This window comes from Aulonocara sp. 'chitande type north' Nkhata Bay, linkage group LG22 (assembly GCF_057382095.1).
Source record: "Aulonocara sp. 'chitande type north' Nkhata Bay isolate Kocher_YH1m ecotype deep benthic linkage group LG22, A_spYH_male_GT1.1, whole genome shotgun sequence".
In the NCBI taxonomy this organism is placed as follows: domain Eukaryota; kingdom Metazoa; phylum Chordata; class Actinopteri; order Cichliformes; family Cichlidae; genus Aulonocara; species Aulonocara sp. 'chitande type north' Nkhata Bay.
Window position 1 is genome coordinate 11633209 of NC_141364.1, and position 22132 is coordinate 11655340.

Below are 22132 nucleotides of genomic sequence, written 5' to 3' on the forward strand. Positions count from 1 at the left end.
TGTGGGAAATATAGTTTATTTTATTGTTCTATTGTTACCATCCTGCTCCCCAAAAACACTCCCTAGTGTGTACTAAACTACACAATATTCCTTACTTTAAAAAAGTATAACTCCCTTGCAGTTGTATGCTTGCCGTCTAAGTGAATGACCAGGAGGTACAGTTGATTTTCATACAACAGAAAGTTTTAACCATGGCAGGTTTAAAATTTGAATGTAATTGCAAAGATATTAGGCAGTGGATTCTTCACACACTCTCCACAGTTTTCATTGTCACCAGTCTCACAACGAAATTTACCTTTGACTTTTCAGATATTAATATCATCATCGATTTATCCAATCGGACATTTTTGTCAAGTTTTATTATCACTGCTGCATACCTCCTGAGCCCTCAGAGGCCTGAACTTTGGATTTTGACCACCCAAATACAACCAGCTCACCCATGAAGCCCTGTGATTATGTGTGTCAAATTCAAAATTCCTTCAATACCCTTTTTTTTCATGAAAATCTGCTGGCCAGAGTAGCCAAAAACATAATACCCCCATCACTGGCTGTTGCCAGCACAGAAGCGTGATAAGGTGAGTTGAACAAGGACACGTGGGCTTTGTGGTAAAACCACAGCAAATGTGATCCCACATTTTGAATTTAAGCTTTGAAATTTGCCAGACATTTAAGTGGTAGATATGTGATGTGAAACTGAGAGCAAAAAATAGACGATTGTGTGCATGTACATAATGGACTCTGAGAGACACAGAATGAGTGAGTGGGGCTGTTGGCCTCTGTCCTTGGTGAGTAATGACCACAGAGGAGGACAGATGATCATGTTCATCAGCTCCCAGAGCTGAGGCTACCAGCCCCCCTGCTGGGGAGGATCAGTCAGGCTGATGGGCCATAATCTGTGTGTGAGTGTGTGTTTATACGTATGTGTGTGCGCGAGCTTGTGGTCGAGTAGAGAGAGCAGAAATAGCGAGGGGGCTGGGTGAAAACTGCGATGATGATTCTTACCGCGTATTATGAAGCATATAGGAGGAAGAATGTACACTGTACTGTGTTAGAGTGTGCTTGCATACAATTGCACGAAAGGGGAGCTTATGTGTGTGCACGCTATTAAAAGTACTTACATTTATTAGAGAGCTGCTTTATGTCTGGCAGTTGCAGGACTTGCTTAAGGGGGAAATTAGGTGTGCTGACTACCCTTTTAATTACCATGTCATTAAAGTTTGAAAAGTAGCTAAATAGCCAAGGTTGGTAGTATACACTGAAGAGCTGCAAAGTGGTGGATATCACTGAGGCATTTCTATAGGCTGTTTACTTTTTTTCCCCACTTACTTACTTATTTACTTACTGTATGTTTTAACTTTTATCTTCTATTTTTATCATTGTGTATATTTCCAGTTTTTATCTGTTGTACAGTGTCCTTGGGTGCTTTGAAAGGCGCTATTTAAATAAAATGTATTATTATTATTATTATTATTATTATTATTATTTATTTTCAGCTTCTGGCTTCAATTTTGAACTCTGAAATCAGGTTTTATGCAGCTATAATTTCAGTTTAAGTAAGTGACGAAATGAGTGATTCTACCTAGAACAGTTAGACATGTAAATGAACAAGATCAAAATAACTGAATCTATATGGAAACAATCATATGAACTGTTTGTGTAGAGACATTTTTCATGCCATCGAGATCAATCTGTTCTCATATTTTGAATGAAGCACATGTGATGATTTCTTTTTCGTTTCTTTAAAAATAGTCGTATAAAGGGAAGATGCTCCTTTGAATCTCCTGCAGACCTCGCTTCTGAGCGTTCAGAAAAGATTTTATTGATTGGAGTTTCAACCTGTGTTCACATCACTAGTTCTCGCTTTACAAAAACAGTATCTCGCTTGACAATCTGCAATAAACTGTATTGCTTTCCAAGCTAAACTGTGAGAATGATCAATTCAAAGTAGTGTGTGTGTGTGTGTGTGTGTGTGTGTGTGTGTGTGTGTGTGTGTGTGTGTGTGTGTGTGTGTGTGTGTGTACACTGTCTTTCAGCATGTGGCTATGACAGTGAGGGAAGACACAAGAGACTGTTAAGTAATAGTCTTTGGGTTACAATGATGCAAACCCTTGAAACAGTATTTTCATTGTTTTAATTCATCTTGCTGTCTTAAGGACTCAAACTGAGGCACAAACAAACCTTGTAAAAGGCTAAATATTACTTGCTTGCTGCAGAATGGTATGAGCATGTCTCCTCACTTTAAGTAGCACCAAATCAATGTAGCCCTCATGGGGAGGATAGTGATTTTCATTACAGAAATGATCTCAAGTCAGTGTGTTAATTGAAAGGAAAAGACTGTAATATCTTAAACTGTTTTTGTTAATTAGATTAAAACCCACTGTGTAACTTTAAAGTTGTTTTTTTTTGCCTAAGCTGGCTCAATACTTCTGTATTTTCAAAGCCACCAAAAGTAAAGCGCGAACCTTTACAATGTTGATTTAAATTAGCTTGATTTAAATTATATATGGTATATGTTGTATATATAATCTTGCTTTGCTACATTTACATATATATTATTTAAAAAAATCCTGCACTATCCAAATGAAACAACACCAGCTAAGCGAGGACTCCTTACCCTCCCACTCAGGACGTCCCCTCAATCCTGCACATTACTCTCAGAATTGCTGCTCACTGAACAAATACTTTGAAAACAGAAGCAAATAATCCCCATTAAACTCTAACACACGTCATGATATAACTACCAAATATCCCTGGTCTTTACTCAGCAAAGTTACTCACGTCACTTTCTGTGAGGACATCGACATAAGCGAAAACGGAGCTCTACTGCGGATTCGGGTCTGTTCGCTCTAGATAGTGAAAACACCTGGCGTGAAGATTCCAGGTTGCAGTTCCTTGATAGGTCGACCCTGCAGTACCCACTACTCCGCGTCCCACTTCATTGCGCTCGCTCGATGTCAATCTCCCCTTCAGAACCCTCCCCCGAGATATCAAATAGGCCGCGTGGCTCTCCGGATCCCGCACTACTTGCCCAGACGGCATTCGCTCGATTCAAACACTGAGTGCGTCTCTGCTGCGGTGCGTTGCGCGCAGGCTGGAGAGAGATGACAAGAGCCCCGCGGAACTGGCCAGAGAAACATGGATCTCCGTAAAACGCTGATTTCGGTGCTTTGGATATTATTGCTGAACGAAGTGAAAGACTACAATGCAGAAGAAGGTATGTGAAAAAAATTAACGGATCGGTTGTTCCCAAACTGGCTACGGCAGCCTTAATCAGGAGACAGATGTCCGCCGTAAAGATAGTTTGACATTTGCACTTATCCTGTGATGAGAAGCAGGTGCATAAGAGGAAATTAATGTTGGCGGACTTTTAATTAAAAACAAAAGAAAAACATTAGAGAGATAGATGGAGAGGCGGTGATTACCAGATAATGGAGCGATAGATGCGTTTGAAAAAGCTGTAGTGTGACAGAAAACGCATTTGTGCTGAATTCAAAGCGACGGCTCTCAAGCGTCCGGATAATAGATCAGATTTTTTAATCTTTCAGTTTAACACAGACAAACACGTCACTTTAGTTTATTAGTTTGTCACAAAACAAGCAAACAAAAACAACGGATTACTCTTTAACAGCAGTGCTACAGAGCTTAGATGGTAAACTTGACAAAAAAAATAGTGATGTGCACAAGTTTAAAGATTTTGCTGTAAAGGCACAAAGTGTAGACTATGCGCTGTGACAGATGTGTGATCCCACATAGAGCCAGTGCTTGCTTTAACATTTACTTTATGATTTATTCAGGAAGTGAGTTTGGTTCAGACAGCCGTCCTCGTTATGAAAAAGAAATCCTCGGGCTGTTGCCACAAAGATATGACTTGTACGGAAGGCTTTCGTCGCGGCATCTTTGTGCAACTGGTTTCTTTGTCTTTTCATACTCAGTCACTGAAGCTGTGACGCGGACCACGGGATGCATTATAAGATGTTGACTCAGTGCTTATCTGACTGTATGAATCTCCCCATTCAGCTCACTTTACCTTCTATTTTTCTTCATCAATTTTTAAATAGCGAGGCGGCGGCATTAATTCCTCTCTTTGGCTCTTCAGCGGCATTAAATGAAGTTATGAAACAGTGGTTATGCAGGAGAACAATGTGTGATTCAGTGGGGGATTATATATAGATTTAATGCTGATGTGGGATTGGGATGTGGATTGCTGGCTTGTTTAATTGCCCGTTTGCATCTGCACTGAGGTGTGTGAGAGAGCTGGGAAGGTACTGCTGTGGTCCAGTGATTTACCAGCACCCTGGCTGATTGCCACAGGTAAATACTTTCACCACCAGCAAGTTATCCAAGATATTGTAGACAAATTGAGATTTTAATCATTCAGCCTAACCCAAGCTGCTGAATGGACATGCATTTCTGGCTGCTGGTTCAGGTGTAAAGTCACTGTAAAGCCACAAACAAACATGCAGCTGTAGTGTATAGTAACCAATATTGACTCTGAGAAAAGTAGTCTACTTTTGGCACACTTGACACACTTTACACCCATACATCATTGACACGCATTATGCATTATACATTATACATATACACACATTAGAGCAGAACTGGCGCACATGCAGCCCACGGTCAAATGCACACACTCACTTGGCATGCACACGTTGCACCTGCATGCAGGCTTTCTAATGAAACATACACTTGTTCGCATGTACATGGTGTGGCATTTTTTTGGTACTAAAGGCCCCTTTTTGTGGGCACGCATGCAGAGACTCATTCACATATGAAAAGTCACATGCCCACATTTGTACTCTTCATTTACCCATACACACATTTCCTCTAGAGCATTGCCAGATTGATTTGGTTCTCTGGAATGCTGGGTAGCCGGATTTGGATGCTAGCTTTTGTTTAATTGATGTTGTGACAGCGATTAATTGCTGTGAAAGCAATGTGCTCCTGAAGACTTGTATTGGCAGCAATTCTTCTCGCTGTTCCTAAGGATTTGAGAGATGGGGGGAAAACACAGGGGAGATTTTTTTCCCTCCACTTTTTTCCCCCATTATATCCACATTAAATGAGGCAATTTACCCACCTGTCTACATGCATTCTGTTAGTTCTAACCAAGAAGCTCAGGCACACGACGGCCTTTTCAACAGAGAATTGCATTTGTGCGTTTAGGCATTTGAAATTTTGTATCTACTAATGCATTGCATTATATATATACATATATCTATATACACACACTCTTTGATTAGCATTCCTGATGATTCCCTTTTTTGGTCTGCCCTTGTGCCTATTCTAATCCTTCAGTAGCTGTTATTCCCAGTTCTATATATCATTTAGTATTTCTGTGCTCTTATTTCATTTCCCCTCGTGTGCCAGCAGCATTTTCCTGCCTCTTTAATGTGCAGCTACATTCTTATGTTGTTGTTCCTTCCTTTAGCGCTCCCTCTATTTTCTTTCTTCCTGTTTTTCTTTGTTTCCCCCCGTCCTCTCACACATGACCCTCTTATTTCTCCTCTCTTTTGCTCCTCTTTTTTTCCTCCATCTTCTTCCTGCTTGCGCATGTGCTCAACCTCTTTAGCTGACTTAGCAAACACTAATATGACCAGGGGGTTCCGACAGGCAGAGCCGGGTGTCCACCATCGTACTCTAGCGCATTACACACAGTCAATCTAGCCACTCCTCCTCCCTTCAGGTCTCTTTTCTCATTCCCCACACCTCACCGCTAACGCACCTTGGCATCTCATTGGGATCTCATTTACTTTCTCTCTCCTCCATCACTCCCTCCCTTTCTCCCTCTGCATCCATCCATCCTGTCCTAAGCTGAGAGAGGGAACAACCCTCATACAGAACAATAGAGGCAGAGTGAGAGAAGAGTGGAGTGATTGAAAACGTGAGGTGGAAGAGTCTCAGAAACTGCAGCGTAACCTGTGAGTTTATCCTGTTTGTGGGACCGTAGCTTTGTTCACTTGCTCGCTGCATCAGAATGACTGTTGTGAACTGCCTGCACTATGCTCTTGGCAGACATGCAGCAGTCTATTGTTTACCTAGAGCCTTATTATACTGGCACTCTTCCCAAACCAGCATGCCATATCTAATTTCATATTTACAGGTACCATTATTTACCGTAATGCATTGTAAAACTGAAATATTAGTGATACAATTTTAGTATTTTTATGATCGAACATGTTTAATGATAGATCCACAATATCCATACATACCCAAAGTGCCTGTTTCATTATAATGCAGTGACTGATCCTTAGAACTGAGACTGAACTGAACTATTTCTAATGGATTTCTTCAGAGACTTTAGACTTTTTTTAACAGTGGGGTTTTTACATGCTAGAAAGGTATAGCATTAAAACAGAGATAAGACTACATCTTGAATTCTGTGCCAGTGTACCTGTTGACCCTTTGACTGTGTAGAAGGTGCGTTTGTGGACAGCTCAGCCAGTGATCCCAGACCTTAACCGGAATTGTGGTTCTTTCATGTTTTTATTTACCCCAGTTTGTGTCTGTATGCCCATGCATAAGTAAAGTCAGTAAGTTTTGGTATGAGAAAAACGCTCAGGCTAAAGCATTTTTCATCTTGCATAGTGACATCTTCACCTCTATTTGCATTGCCCAGGAAGAATTTGCTTCAACCTGCATATTTCCATTTATTTCGTCCGCAGCAGCACCGCTTTAAAAATCTACATTGTGTTTGGTCTGGAGTTTGACTTTACCACAAATAATGTGAGGCTTTTTATTTTCCCCAGAGCAATTATTGTGAGCATTTTAGACACATAAGCAACAGATAAACCGTAACATATGCACCTCATTCTTTAACCTTAATAAAATAGCCAATTTAACAGAAATACTGAAAATAAAATGTTGACAGTTAATCTTAGAAATGCTGAAATTATTTATTAATTATTATGGAATGTGTAAGATCCAGTGTTATCACAGTCACTGTTGCACCGATGTTGGCCACAGATCTTTGATTTTAAGTGTTGTGCTAAAACACTGAAGCACTGGTTTAAGTAGGACAGGCAAATCTTGGATTAATGTGTGTACATTGCCTGCCAATTACATAGATAACATTTTATAATGCCAAAAAACAGCTTTATCTAGATACAGATACTTCTGTTGACTTGGAAGCAGTTTAATTCATCTATATATTTATTAAACTGTACTCCTATGTCATATCATCACTAAATCTTATAATTAGTGCTTAGAAGCAATCTGATTTACTAATATTGGGATCATCAGCTATTGCCAGACTGGCAAAGGGGTAGCTATCCACCCTCCCAGGCATCAGTTGGAGCTAATTGCCTGTGATTACTGCAAGGTTATTTCTGCTCTGCTGCCACGGCCCTGGACCGATGCACTAGACCATCTCGTTGGCTGGCAAGGACTGCTTTAGACCTGTGCATGTTAGATCAGATGACTCTGACCTCTGTGAGTATGAAAGGTCAGAGTGATTTGTGAAGATGGCAGGCGTAGCAGTGCAGCGCTCTCTTGTCAAGGCCTCGGGGACACTGTCATTTTCTGGAAAGACGAGACGAGGGCTGAGGCAGAAGGGAGGGTAGAGGCACAGGTGTGGTGAAATTAAAAGAGGGAGAGGGAGATGGTGGAGCCTCACCCCAAAAATTACGTGTTACAAGCAGAGAAAGGGGAGAGGCGGTGTCTTGAGTTCAAGACTAAGGACACAGGTAGGAGGGAGTGACAGAAAGAAAATTGGAGGGGAATAAAGGCGGTTGGAAGAGAGCTAGAGATGAGGGCCTTGTAAGCTGCCACCACTCATTGTTGTACAACACTTGTAAGTTTCATGTGATCAAACAGACTAAGAGTTAATATAAGAAGTCAATTCAGCAGCTCAGCCAGATTCGTATTTACCCCCCACTCCACGGGAATTGAAAGGCTGATAAATTACATGTGTAAGAGAGCGGATGTGTAATGTATGTGTATTGGATACCGGTAGGGGTCACCTACTTTTTTTTTTTTTTGGTCCAGTGTAGTGTAAAGAGACTACTATAGGATCTGGGCTATTCTGCTGGGTCCGCAAGAATGAGCTATCACTAGAGGGTGGGAGTGTGTGTATGGAAGAGAAAAAGAGCAATCTTTGTGTGTGTTTAGAGGTAGGAGGGAACAATGGGGGTTTTTAGCAGGTGTTTCAGCCATATTGGACAGTTACGAAGGGGCTTTGTGCAGCTGTCTATGATAGATGAAGGAAGTGCAGATGGACTACACATTTATTGCTCATTTAACTGATTAATCTATGCTGAAACCTCTCCTTCAGCTGTTATCTATGCATATGAATACCACAGCCTGTATGTGTGTTCACATACTTATTCGCATTGGCTTGCAGCCATGTTACGTGAGAGAAATGTCTGGGTTGTTTTTTTTTCCATTTTGGCTTTCATACTTTGGCTGTGATTGTTATTACAAGAGAACTGAAAAGCATCCTTAGACTGTGCAGTTTTGGAAAGAGCGTAATCAAAGTGCAATGTAGCTTGACCAACTTGTTGTTGACATTGTAAATTCTATTAAAATGAGATGAAATGTTATTAATTTGCGTGTGGGTTAATTGAATCGTTGCTGCAGCAAAAGTATTTCAGCAAAGACAGGAAATTAAATAGACCTCAGTGAGAGACTAAAAAACATTATGAATCAATTCTTAAACTGTTGTTTGCCTGTCATTTATATAGTGCCTTATAGTCCTGAGTAATTTGCTCATAGGGGGTCATGTGATTGTTGGGGTTTTCTCTCTGTTATTGTAGGGTCTTTACCCTACAGTATAAAGTGTTCGAGGTGACTGTTGGTATGATTTGGCGCTATACAAATCTAATAAAACTGAACCGTATGAAATGAATCATAAAACTTTTATCTACAGTGCAAGGATATTTAACGTTTACATTTGTGTACAGCTTGAGAAATTGGACGTTTTGCTCCTGTTAATGGTTACATCATTTTATTTCTACCTATTTCTGTGGGTAGATTAGTTTGAGCTCAGCGCCATTGTAGCAGTTATTTTTATGCTTTTCACATAGTAAATAAGTGAAAATTACAATTATTCTGTTTCCCATTCTATAATAACTCTGCATTATTTGCAGTTTTTCACCATATTTAATAGTCATTTATATTAAGAAAGAACCATAATTTATATTTTGAACACAGTGCTACATTCATACAGTTAATTAGTTAGTTACTAGCTGCAAGTGATGATTATTTTAAGCATATTAATCCTACAAGTCATTTCCTTAATTTGAATATGTGATTTTAAACATTCTAAAATGTTTAAAAAGGTCTATTACAATTTCCTAAAGTCCAAGATGATCTCTTTATACGTTTCAATCTTTTGGTAAACTGTTGAAAACCCAACGATTTTCAATTTACTGCATTAAATAAAAGAAACCCATCACTCACAAATGGAAGCATATCATTCAAACCGTTCTGTTGACAGTGATAATGGAGCATTCCTCAACTAACGGACTAAGTGATGTTTCAGTTATATGTTACATTATGGTCTTGCATTTTTGTACTTAGATCGGTGGGCATACCGTCAAAAATAATGTTTTTAATTTGTCAAGAAACCCAGGTATGTGTAACTGCAGTGTGAAATTCAAACATTTTCCATGTCTCTTTTACATCTGTTGTCAATAGTGAAAAAGATAATTCAAAACATTTTTTTCTAAACTGTAGCACTTCTGCTCGTGAGACTTACAGTCACATCAGTAAACTGTTGGCAGCTAACCACAGTCGCAAGTAAACATTCAACCCGTAGGAAACTGCTTTGAAATTCTACTTGTTGTTTTTTAATGTCTGTTCTGGTTCTTGTGGATGTGTCAATGCAAGCAACAAATACCAGGTGAGTTAATTGTTTAACAGCTGTCAATGGTAGCATTTGATTACTTCTTTTGCTTTGCGTGTATTAGCAGTACACCAGTATACAATGTGCTAAAGTGGGTGTTCATGTTTCTGTCTCTGCTAAATTATTTTTACGCTTAATGGGGTTAAAAATATACCCCCACTTCCATCCCCTCTGATTTTTAGAGCTAGATCTTGAACTGATCTACATTGCAAACAACTATCAAATCAGAAACTGAGTATGAATGTTAGTGCTATCTGTCCATGGACAGCAGAGACTATTTTGTTTCAACTTGATATTATGCCACCATAATACCACTTTTTTTTTTTTAAATGTATTTATTTTTTTACAGGGGACAGAAAACATCCTAGAAATATTCCAACTAAGTGTGAACAATATGAATTCCCTACAATGTTCAGGTCTTCAGCTGACCATTCAACCCTAATCTGACTGTCACTCGGTGTGTCATATACATTTAGATCTTGTAAAACATCGAGCTGAGAGTCATTTTCTTAGCCAGTTCATGTATTTATTAACACTTAAACTGTAGTTCTTCTCAGTAAATGAAACAGGTTTACCTTCTTCCCTGCCTGGAAATTTCCAGCTGTGGGTAAAAAGGGGTTGACATGCTGCAGATGATTCTCTGCAAAAGAGCAGGGGGAAAAAGTGAACTGTTTGCTTAGGAATCTACAGTAGCTGAATATTTATTCATTCTTTCTTTAAGGTGACAGCATCTTGTGATGTTGCATTTTGTTTTAATCCGAATCAGAATGCTTTATTGCTCCCTAAGGAAATTATGTAATCAAAAGAAAGCTATTAAAACAAACAAACACTCTAAAATACTACGTAAAGAACAAAGAAAAAAGTAAGAAAAAGTTAAATTAAGGAGACAAAAAGCAGGGGCAACTGAAACAGGCTGCATGCTGGCTGACGCAGGCGCACTAAATATTGGAGTTAAATGACAAACCTGGCCAAACAGTGCTAAGTGGAAGAGGATGGCATCCTAAACAGTTTGTCACAACAGGAAATTTGTAAGATTGGGACTTTAGCATTTTTATTAAATAAAAAATATTATAAATGCTGTGGTTATATTTTCAAAACCTGAACTCATTAAAATTTAAGAACATTAAAATACAGAAATAGTTATCTTAACAGGAATCACAGTATGTATAACCTCTGTGTTTAAGCATGTGCATTTTTTTAGGGAACATCTGTAAATTCTAGACACATGGAGGAAAAAGTGGGTTACACTCAACCAAAACGGACACTGTGGTAGTATCATAAATTTTCTAAAACTCTCTGATATTATTGCATCATAGAGAGTGTGTAAATATGAGTATGCAGAGTAAAAGAAATCCTCTAATGCTGAAGATGTGAAGAGTGCAAAGTAAAAATCTTGAAGCCCAAAATGAAGAAAAAACGAGACATACTTCAGTGAATTCACATGTGCTTTCATGCCAGAGCCTTATGTAAACATCTCAAGGGCCTGTTTTCTAAAGGTTTTTCAAAGGTTATATGCAAAAAGTGTAAATGTAAAAGAAAAAATAAATTAAAAACGTCTCCACCCACAGATTTTCAGAGTTAAGACTACCTGATAGAATGGATACTCTGAACACATTATTCATTTTTGCCACTCTTGTTGGGATACTAATGGATTAGAGGAGCACTTGTTGGCAGGCGTTTCTGTCCTAAGATGTCTAAAGTTGATAAATGCCACTGATGTGTATTTGTGAGAAGCTGTAACTGTGCTCTTGGCAGACTTTCCTGCTCAGGGTGTTTTGCATTGAGAGTAAACAGTAACAACATTAACGAGAGACTTGATGTGGGTGGGCATGTTGGGAATTGAACTGACAACTTGGTGGAGCTCAGTCAGTCTGCCACCCTCACACTCCCAGCATTTCATTCCATTTCATTTCATTTCCTTTTTTTTTTTTTTTTTTTTTTTTTACCAGTGGTGAAAACAAACTCACCCACTCATTTAGGCTTTGGTATGAAAAACAAGATGGATTTCAAGCAAGTATTTCAAGCTCGTAAGAGTTTGCTCATTCCATCTCTAGACTTCTAGGAGCTGCAGGCCAAATGTATTGACAGTCCAAAATTCATGCCCTTGAAAACCCATCTGGGTAAATAATATTTTTCAGTTTCCTTTTTCACATGTTGAAGGAGTTGTTTGTGTACTGCTGCCTCGATTGTGCAGTCACTGTGTTTCTTAGTGTCTCTTTACACACGTGTATATTTAATGTTAAAACAGAGCTTTCAACTTTGAGTTATTCACTGTTGAACCAGCTCTCTTTATGCCTTCTTGCTTCAGGAGAATTTTGAGAACAAGCTTAAGATGCAGGGGGATAATAGGGGCAGATGTGCATGAGTCAAAGAGTGCAGTGAGAAGTAAGTTGCAAACACTGGAGGTGTTTTACTGAAGACACGCTTTATGCAGTGCTATATGCAATACTTTTAAAACTTGATATCACCCAGCCCTGGGCGAAAAATGACCTTTTGTGGTTACCCACTTGCAGATGTGACTTTTTGATAATGCATGCTCTGTCGCACCAATTCCTTTTAAATCAGAGACCATGCTTTGGTAGAAAATGTTAGGAAAGGAGCTGTAACTTGAGGTTAAATGTGTTGCCCTCCCTTTAAAGTGTTGTCTTAGAGACCATCAACCTCAATTGAGGCTTGTGGCCTTACAGCATTCACATCACACTGCCGTGGAGGCGATAAAGCTCCTGGAATGTGTATAAAGCACATAGATGCAGACAGAGGCATGCACCAACCACATATAAAAAAAGTAAAATGACAAGATCAATGCTGTGTAATTTTACTTACCTCTACCATTTGTTGTGGGCATACAACCCACTGTACACCCTGCTGTTAGTGCTACAAATCTAAAATTTGGACCTTGTTTTGCTTTGTGATAGCAAACTTGCTGAAGATTCGTCTGGTCAATTTTGGCCTACCTGAGATAATACTGATTCAGTTTCCACAAAGCCTTTAAGGTTAAGGGGTGTCAAACCTATGGTCTGTGTACCAGAATTGACCCAGCAAACGGACTGCAACTTAAGAAAACACCAGCAATAAGAAAAACGCTGCAAAAGCACGCAAAACACAACGGAAATAGGAAAAACGAAAACAGAAATAGGAAAACCCAAAATAGGAAAAAACTGATTTCCAAAAGCACAAGGGAATTGTTTCTGGGGAGACAATAACCCGACGGACCAGTTGTAGGAACCCAAATATGAATTGCGCTGGGAGACACTTATTAGAAGTGGAGGTTTTGCGAGGAAACAAAAGATGAGAGGTGAGTGTGTTAGCCTGACTATTAGTCTAATAATCCGTCATCAGTATTATATGAATCATGAGATTAAAACACACTTACCTAACATGTTTTGGTTCCTGCAACTGGTGCGTCGGGTTATTGTCTCCCCAGAAACACTTCCCTTGTGCGTTCGGAAATCTGTTTTTTTTTTTTTTTTTACTATTTCCGTTTTTGTTTTTCCTATTTCTGTTTTCGTTTTTCTATTTCCGTTGTGTTTTGTGTGCTTTTGCAGCATTTTTCTTATTGCTGGTGTTTTCTTAAGTTGCAATCCATTTGGCCTCTCAGGGCCACCGTACAAAGTAGTTAAGTAACCGGTAAATAATTAAATGATGGTGAATAAACAGGGATTTTTTCTATCTACTATATATTATATTTGGTTGTTTTTAAGTGTATCCACAGTGGGGGGGAAGGTCATTTTCTGTGAATTAACAAAATCTTTCTCTTTTATAATTACAGGACAGTCTGGGAAATGAGTAACTAAACTCCTTCTACCTCTACCTCTTTTATTTTCTGGAACACAGTTTATTTTTCATATAGAAAAGCTGAGATATACTGTTGAAATTGCACTTCTTTTCCTATATTAAAATATATAACTTCTTTGCGCCGACAGAAAGAGGAGTTCCACTGGTCCGATCCACTTAAGATCAAAGTTGGTTGTAAGTGTGATGTTTTGGGAAACCTGCTTCAACAGCTGATGTTCTCTGAGTTGGGCTCAAAATTTCAAGTTTAATATTTCATATTAATATATTAAAAAATACTGAGAATTCTGTTTTTGGGTTGAAGGTCCTTTCAACATACTTTGGAACCTTCAGGCTGGCAGCAGCTGAGGCAATGTTATCCACTCGTCCACCGCATGTTACGTAAGAGTGATGTGACCTAAATAGCAACACGCTGTGCATGTTTTAGGGACACATGAGAAATCACACCTACTGAGGCTTGTACTCTGTTCAGGCTGTTCACAAATGTTCTCAGCAGTAAACATGCATACGCATGTCATGCTTGAAACCTCTAGTGAACCCAGCCGTCTCTCTGTCATTCCTCTGCTGTGTGAGCGTGTGCGTTGCTACCTCTGGTCGAGGCTGACTGACCTGTGAAAGCTCCCTTTTAATGCTTTCCATGTTTGACCTGATGAGACTGTACACATAAGACAGGGGACAAAAACACTTTGACTTATTTGTACATCATTCTGCACTCAGTAGTTTTTACATGATTAAATGCTGGATTATGCTTGTTCTTCTTAAATTTCTCTGATTTTCTGTCCCCTCTACAGTGGTGCTTGCTTCCAATATGTCCTGCTATGTAATATTGGTGCAAAACTGCAGGGATATAGCAGCTTTGGCAGTTACAGGCAGTTCTAAGCTGAGTCAAACTGTAGCACTTCAGACTTTTTTAACAAGGCCTATGCACAAGGCTGTGTTTTGATTAGTAAAATGTGTTGAAATAAATGAGTGGATGCTATGTACTCCTGTAAAATACAGCCTAAATTTCCTTTATTATAATCAAGGAATATTTGATTTCATATAGATATAAACTACAGTAACTCATCGACAATGATTATGCATAGTCAAACACAGGGGTGGGCAATTCCAGGCCTCGAGGGCCAGTGTCCTGCAGGTTTTAGATCTCACCTTGGGTCAACACACCTGAATCACATGATTAGTTTGTTACCAGGCCTCTGGAGAACTTCAGGAGCTAATTTAGCCATTTAAATCACCTGTGTTGGTTCAAGGACACATCTAAAACCTGCAGGGACACCGGCCCTCGAGGCCTGGAGTTGCCCACCCCTTCTCAAACATGTAGAAGATGAAATAGATTGCACTCACACAAGTGTAGGAAGCAAGGAAAAAAAGCTGTTTCAAAAAGATGTTTTCAAAACATCACAATTTCTCCTACACTCGTGTAGGTTTTTAAGGTGCTTTAAAAGGGTTGCTGAGTTTATCTGTGAGTTTATCTGTGAGGCTCAGTGATGTGAAGGTCAGGGGTAAAGACTTGTTACTGAAGATAATTCTTTGACTCTGCTTGTATTTTTGAGGTCAGGTGATGCTAGAAAAGAAAAATCACCTGATGTGACGCCTTCCTGCACAACGAATAAGAATCTAGGCTTCATATAAAATGCTAAAATACCAGAAATGTATACAGAATAGTGTTTAACATCAAGATTAACGAATAATAAAAATTGTTAGCTATTCAAAATAAAGTAAATTTGATTACATCAGAGATGGATAGAGACATTTTAAAATGTTACAACCAACAGCTTCTTACCCGATTACTGAGTCTTGTAAAATACCTGTGCTGTCACCGAACCTTTATCTAAAGGTAATTGTGACTAAATAGAGTAGCTCAAAAACACAGCAAGTGATGGAGGTTTTCATAAATGACTGGGATAAGAATATGTAGCAATTAGGATATTTTAAAACTTATTCAAGAAAAACACTATTCCTGTTGAAACTGTAAATTGAAAAGAAAAAAAGTATTGTAATGAGTGCTGCTGCCTATTGCAATAAGTGATGCATGTCATCTAAATTACCAAGCTGTGTGCACATGCACAGGAATGGTTGCCATTTTGATGGCCGAGGATATAGATTAGAATGACTAACGCACGCTATTTTCTACCCGGTGATCGCCCAGCAGTTTCATGTCGTCCTTGTCTTTACCTGTGATACCTCCTTCCTCTTCTGTTCTGTGGTGGTAATGGCCGTCATGTTGGAAATGTGTCCGGCTGGACCTCGTAAACCATTACCCTGTGCATAGAAAACCCCATTAATCTTTCTGAGAGGCGTTTGACCTTTCAAACTCATTAACCACAGCCGGTGTGCAGAGAGAAGTGAATCTATACACATGCCATACATGCACTCTCTTTCTTGCACACACAAACAAACACTCTATGCAGAGTGCTCAGGTAAAGTTGGCTTATAAACACACAAAAACATCCTCAAGTGTGAACGCACTGATGTATGTCCAACTGCCAATATCACCTTTACCGGCTTGCCATCTCAGCCGCTCTGACTCTCTTTATCTCTCTTGTCTCTCCTCTCCTCCTGTCCTTTTTATCCCTTTGCTTCCTCACCGTGTGGGTTTGGGCGCTGACCTGGAAAATTGCCTGACCTTTTAATACGCAGCTTCCTTGGTGATGAATAAATACATAAATCGTGCTGCTCCGGCTCAGTCACTTTTATGATACCCCTTTCACCCTGTTTCTCCCTCCCATGCACCCTGTCATTGGAACCCCCTCAGCACAGACACAGAAGAGGAAAGCAGGGCGTCTTTGAAGTGATAGCCCCCTGTGGCGAAGAATATCTCTAATGAAAGGTGTTACTGACCAGGTTGAGGGCGAATGATTGCGAGTATGTGAAGTGTAGATGGCGAAGGATGTAATGAGGTGAGTGAGCAAGGCAGGTTAACATGCCAGCATGGGACTTGCTCTTCTCAGTTTATCAGCAGTTGAGGTTGGGCGTGAGTGAGCTTTGTAGGTGGCAGAGGATGTAATGTGGTGTGTGGCAAGGAAGGTTAACATACCAGCATGGGACCAGATCAGCTCAGTTTATCAAAAGTGCACAGGAGAATGAAAAAGACAGTAATAGGCTAAGTGGTGGGGTGGGGGGTGGATGAAACTTATTCTGCTCAGTTTACTGTAGGGGTGACTAAGGAAGGGGAAGAGGAAATGAACTGGAGATGCTGAGAAAATTTGGAGAAAGGGCAAAAGTGGCAGAAAAGAAGAAAAGGGACTAAGTAAAAATTAATTGCAGAGCTGATAAGGAAGATAATGGGGGTAATGACCTGGCCTGAAATTTGGCACAGAGCTGATCTGGACAGATCCAGTATTAATTCATTAGGATAAATAATCACCATAGCTCCTTTTCTCGGTGCACATTAACTATATCGATTCTGTCCATTCCATCCATATCTTAATTGTTTATCCAATTCATTAACACACCTGGAGTGGAGCTGTTCCTTCTGGTGTCAGTCCATCATAGGCCCAATATAGAGAGACAGATAACTATGTATAACTATATTTTTTTTATTGTGGCAGAAGGCTTACACATACAAAATCCAAAAATCACCACCATGCCACCCAAGGATGCCACTTTTTTTTCCTTAGGCTTTTTGTGCATGCCTTCATTCATGTTAATATACTGACTTTAAGTATATTTCTGAACATGTAGCATTGTGTGCACTCACGTGAATATTTTTGTTTGTCTGGGTTTGATTGCAATCAGAGTGTCATCAGTGCAGGATGGTTGGATGGAGTGTGCTCCTGTTGTTTCTCAGCTTCCTCTGTTTTAAATGTTGCCTTCCTGTTTACAAGTCAATTCGTCTGCCAGCCAATCAGCACGCCAAACAACCAATCAGTTAGTCAGTTAACCAGCTGGCTGAACAACCAGTCATTTAGTCAGGTAAACTGGAAAGCAAGCAACCGCTAATACTGCTAGCCAGGATTGCATTTAGTGAGGCATCCAGCAGTCAATCAAAAAAAATAAATAAATAAATCAGCTGATAATCAAGTTAGTCAGAGGCAAATAGCACTTTGTCTATCTGTCAGACAGCCAGCCAATCAAAGAGGCTGGCATTTTATTAATCGGTTATTTCAAAGACCAGCCAGCCATTTCTCTTCAACAAAACAATGTGAGCACCAGGCAGAATTATTTCTCTGTACTATGTTGACGCAGTGAGATCTCATGTACTCTAATTTTGTCACTCAGAACTTATAAAGTGTATGATCATGCCTGAAGCATCAAATATTCTCACTGGCATAGTAAAAGAAGGCTAAGCAATATACAGACTCAGTAAAGTAGGTGAATCCTGCTTTTTTCACATCACAGATGGATGCCAGGATAAGAACTAGTAGAGTAAGACTGCAGATGCTATATCATAGAGGAAAATGTGCAAATCAAGTTGTAGCAGCCAAAGCCGCTGAGAGAAAACTGCACAAGCAAAGGGGAGAAGGAAGGTGTGTGTGTGTGTGTGTGTTTGTTTCTGTGTGGCACAGGGGGGATAAACCTCAGCAACTGTTGCAAGTATAAGCTGCGTGCTTCAGGTGGATTCAAAGGCTAATCTAAATTGTTGCACCCTAAAGCACACTTTCTTACTGGGGCTTTCCTTTATCAGGTGTGAGATGCTACAGCGAGCAAACCTTTGCATGCGTGACTAACTGTTTTGGGTGCCCAGTTATTGCAATCTGTCTCATAAACATACCTTCCAATGTAACTCTCCTAATCATTTATGTAGCATTGCCAGTGATCTGATAACAGCAGACAAATGTTCATATAATTGTTAAGAGTAAAGTTATTGCCTTTGGTTGGTTTGCTCGTAAAGCACGTCTTAAATGAGTGTAGCAAGGATCCACTTATTGAGTGAAACGAGAAACTCTGCACTTACAGTGCAGAAAGCAGTGAGTCTGGTGTTATCTGCACAGACACATTAAACTGTGAACAGAACAGTTTTTCTGTTTGGCCAACCACAATAAATATTGTACGTTTTGTTAAGGTTCAAAATATTGGGGATGGACACCAGAGGAAAAACCCACAATAACAACACTGGTCCGGTCAGGTTGAGTCAAACGATGATTTAATGATCACACACACGTGGGAGATGGACACTGTATGCAGACAGTCTCAGATCTCATCTCAAAAAACACATCACCATAGTTTTATGAAATCAGGGTATTAGAACGCCCCCTCATGCGTAGTGACAGGTGTAATACAATCAATGTTGACAATTTTATTTAACACAAAGAATAACATTGTCTCCTTCCCGAGGGCAGACGCTGACTGCCCCCGTCTCCTGGAACCGTCTATACCCTGCTAAGACACAACATGGCAGCTACAAGGACTCTTTCATTTGTTAAGACCATCAGTGTGTATTGCTCTAAATCAAGTATATAATATTAAATGAATATTGCTGGATCAGCTACTTCTACTTAAAACATATTAAAACATGACTAAGCACAAAATCACCAAGAATAACATCTTATAAGTGCTGTGTAAGCGCGTGCGGCCTTCCAAGCTCAAAGCCTTTGCCCTCCATAGATCAGCCAGACTCGCGCTGGCTGTAGCTTTTAACCTTTAATTACCTTGAGCACAACTCTAGAATAAGCAACAAACTGCAATGTGTATGGAATGATCTGCAATGAAAATCATGTTATTATTCTGGTACCTGTAAGAAAAGATCAAACTAAAGTTATCACCATCACTGTAATGCAAAGAATAATGTAAGATCAAAAACTTCAATTTATGCTTAATGCAAAGCTGGTTATATACTTCTAATGAACTAATAATGCCATATTAAAATATTAAATGATAATGAGAAAAACATCCCCTCCTTATTCTACAGGCGATCGTGGCTCAAGAGTTGGGCGTTCGCCTTGTAATCGGAAGGTTGCCGGTTCGAGCCCCGGCTTGGACAGTCTCGGTCGTTGTGTCCTTGGGCAAGACACTTCACCCGTTGCCTACTGGTGGTGGTCAGAGGGCCCGGTGGCGCCAGTGTCCGGCAGCCTCGCCTCTGTCAGTGCGCCCCAGGGTGGCTGTGGCTACAATGTAGCTGCCATCACCAGTGTGTGAATGTGTGTGTGAATGGGTGGATGACTGGATATGTAAAGCGCTTTGGGGTCCTTAGGGACTAGTAAAGCGCTATATAAATACAGGCCATTTACCATTTACAGTTTAGATGCAGGAAGGAATCTTTGACAGCAAACAGACAGAATTATATTTGAGTCTATTTGACTTTTTTCTAAAAAGGTTTGTTAATATTATTATTGCCACCACCCCAGGGGCACTGTCCCCATGTTTCACGTGTTGTTGCAGAGGTGAGCCAACCGGGAGAGCCCCACAACATCCAGACCCTTGAGGAACAAGGGGAAGGGCAAACACTCATTCGATATGGCTTATCCCCATGCGAGGTCAGCACCACTCCATCCCCACCCTACACAGTGTGGGTAGAAAGCTGTCTGTGTAGGTTCTCAGTCATTCAGGCCACGATAGTCGTAAGAGCTTTAAAAAAGGCAACTGGACTTCTTTAAGTAAAGCGGTCCAGTTGCCTTCTTTTTTTGAAGCTCTTAAGACTGGGTAGGAAGCTGCTTCCCCCTCCTGAGTCATCTGACGGTTTGTGAAAATCACTCTGATCTCAACCCAAAAGGCTTGCTCCATGGCCTCATTGAACCTGTCAGCTGTCTCCAGGGTCCTACAGGCTAACAAAGATTGATAGAGCTCTATCTTCAGCTTGAGGGTTCCCTTCACCTATGGTGTCCAACATCTGGTTTGGAGATTGCCACCTCGACAGCAACCTGACAAAGTCACACATGCTTGGTCACATTTTAGACTGGTAGTATCAATATTACATGTGATAGGAATAAGAGTTATTTAATAATATTTTTAAGCTTTCTTTTCTCTTTTAATTAGGCACTTAAAGTGCTACATGTTTATTCAGTATATACCCTCCTGCTTAGCTAAAGAGCTCGCTATGGTTATTCAAGATTTCTTGAGGACAGGGTGTGTGGTGCCATATCCGTCTGCAAGTGTACCTTGGCAAGGAAATGGTTTATTTTCAATAATTGGTTTGCCCTCACATTTAATGCATTTGCTGTGCGTGGCTGTTGTGTAGTAGGTCCGTGTCTGGACGTAAGCACTGGAAGCTCATGTATTGGGTATATTTAAATAATTTTAACAGGGTTACTTAGCATTATTCTGTGTGCAAAAGTGATGCAGGCAATTTCTCCCATTTTGCTTGTTTATGTGTGGTTGGGCTTCTTATTCTTCAGGCTGAACACTTCCTGTTCTGCCTGTAAGATTAATTTTTTGCAGTAGAATTTGCATTTGAACAAAACACAAGACAACACAATAGCACGTTGCTCTGCGAACTCTGTTGACTGTGGGTTTTAGACTGTGGCTTTTTCCTCCTCTCCTCTATTCAGACTGGAATAAATGTGGATCAATTAATGTTTGCACAAAACACTGCCTGATTATGTACATATAGTACAGATATGTGGCTGTTATTAAGTGATGCTACAGTGGTCAGATGGTCATACTGGTGCTGAGCTGAGGTGACTAAGATTTTGTCTCCAGGGCACCTAAGGATGTTTTGGCAAAGGAAGTGAAAGGAAGTGCCTTCCTCCCTCCTTTTTTTCTCACTCACTTTGTCTTGCTTACTGAATTGACCCCCCCCCCCCCCCATCTCTCTCCCTCCTTCTTTCTCGCATTCTTTCACATTGTCTTAGTCTATCTAACTCACTAACACAATTGAAGTTGGCAGTGTTTCAGGGATTGAGTGGCTAGAGTTAATGGCAAATTACCTGCCTGCCTCTGAAGTCTTGAGTGTGTCTATGTTTTGGATGGGGGCAAAGTAATGGAGGTTATTTGAAGGAGCCTGCAAATAAATCACTAAATGCCACTAAAGCATTCAATAGTAGCCTGTTCATCGGCCCGGACTGTACAGATTTATATGCGTATGAAAATTGGTTATCGCTTTCTGAAATGTAATTGTTTTCTGTGCTGTGTGCTGTACACAGACTATCAGTACTAGCATTTGATAACTCACCAGGAAGCCAAAAGTTATTATAATCAATATTATTATCATTAATTTGGCAACATTTGGCCTCCATTTATGTTTTTTTTTTAGTGTATTTAATCAAATGAATCAAATATACTTTTCTTGATTCTTGTAATATATTCTTACGGTGGTTCGTGTGAATACTAACAGTGAACCCTGTGAGCCAAAAAGCTGTTTAAAATCATTTCAGACAGTGTTCTTTTTTCCCCCCTACTCTTGGTTATGTATGATGCCAGCGAGAGTTGATATCCTTAATGTCTGGCTGTGAACAACAGCAACCCCCACCCACCTGCTGTTTAAACCTTCTGCTTGCGAGAGGCAGCCACTCAGAAGAAAGTTGGAAAGAAAGTTGGCTTAAAGTCAGAGGAGAGAGAGTTAAAATGGGCATTTTCCACCAGTTCATAAAGTGACAGGCTGCACAAAGGCCCAATAAG

The 22132-nt window shown here is 40.0% G+C and overlaps 1 protein-coding gene across 2 annotated transcripts in view; it reads left to right on the forward strand.

Annotated features, from left to right (window-relative positions):
* Positions 1-3035: 3035 nt before the first annotated feature.
* epha10 (EPH receptor A10) overlaps positions 3036-22132 on the forward strand; it is a 164506-nt gene continuing 145409 nt past the window's right edge. For both annotated transcript variants that reach the window (XM_086280947.1, XM_086280946.1), the window contains exon 1: positions 3036-3214. In XM_086280947.1, coding sequence (XP_086137073.1) covers positions 3136-3214 — 79 coding nt within the window. In that variant the 5' untranslated portion in view covers positions 3036-3135. The remainder of the gene's footprint in view (positions 3215-22132) is intronic.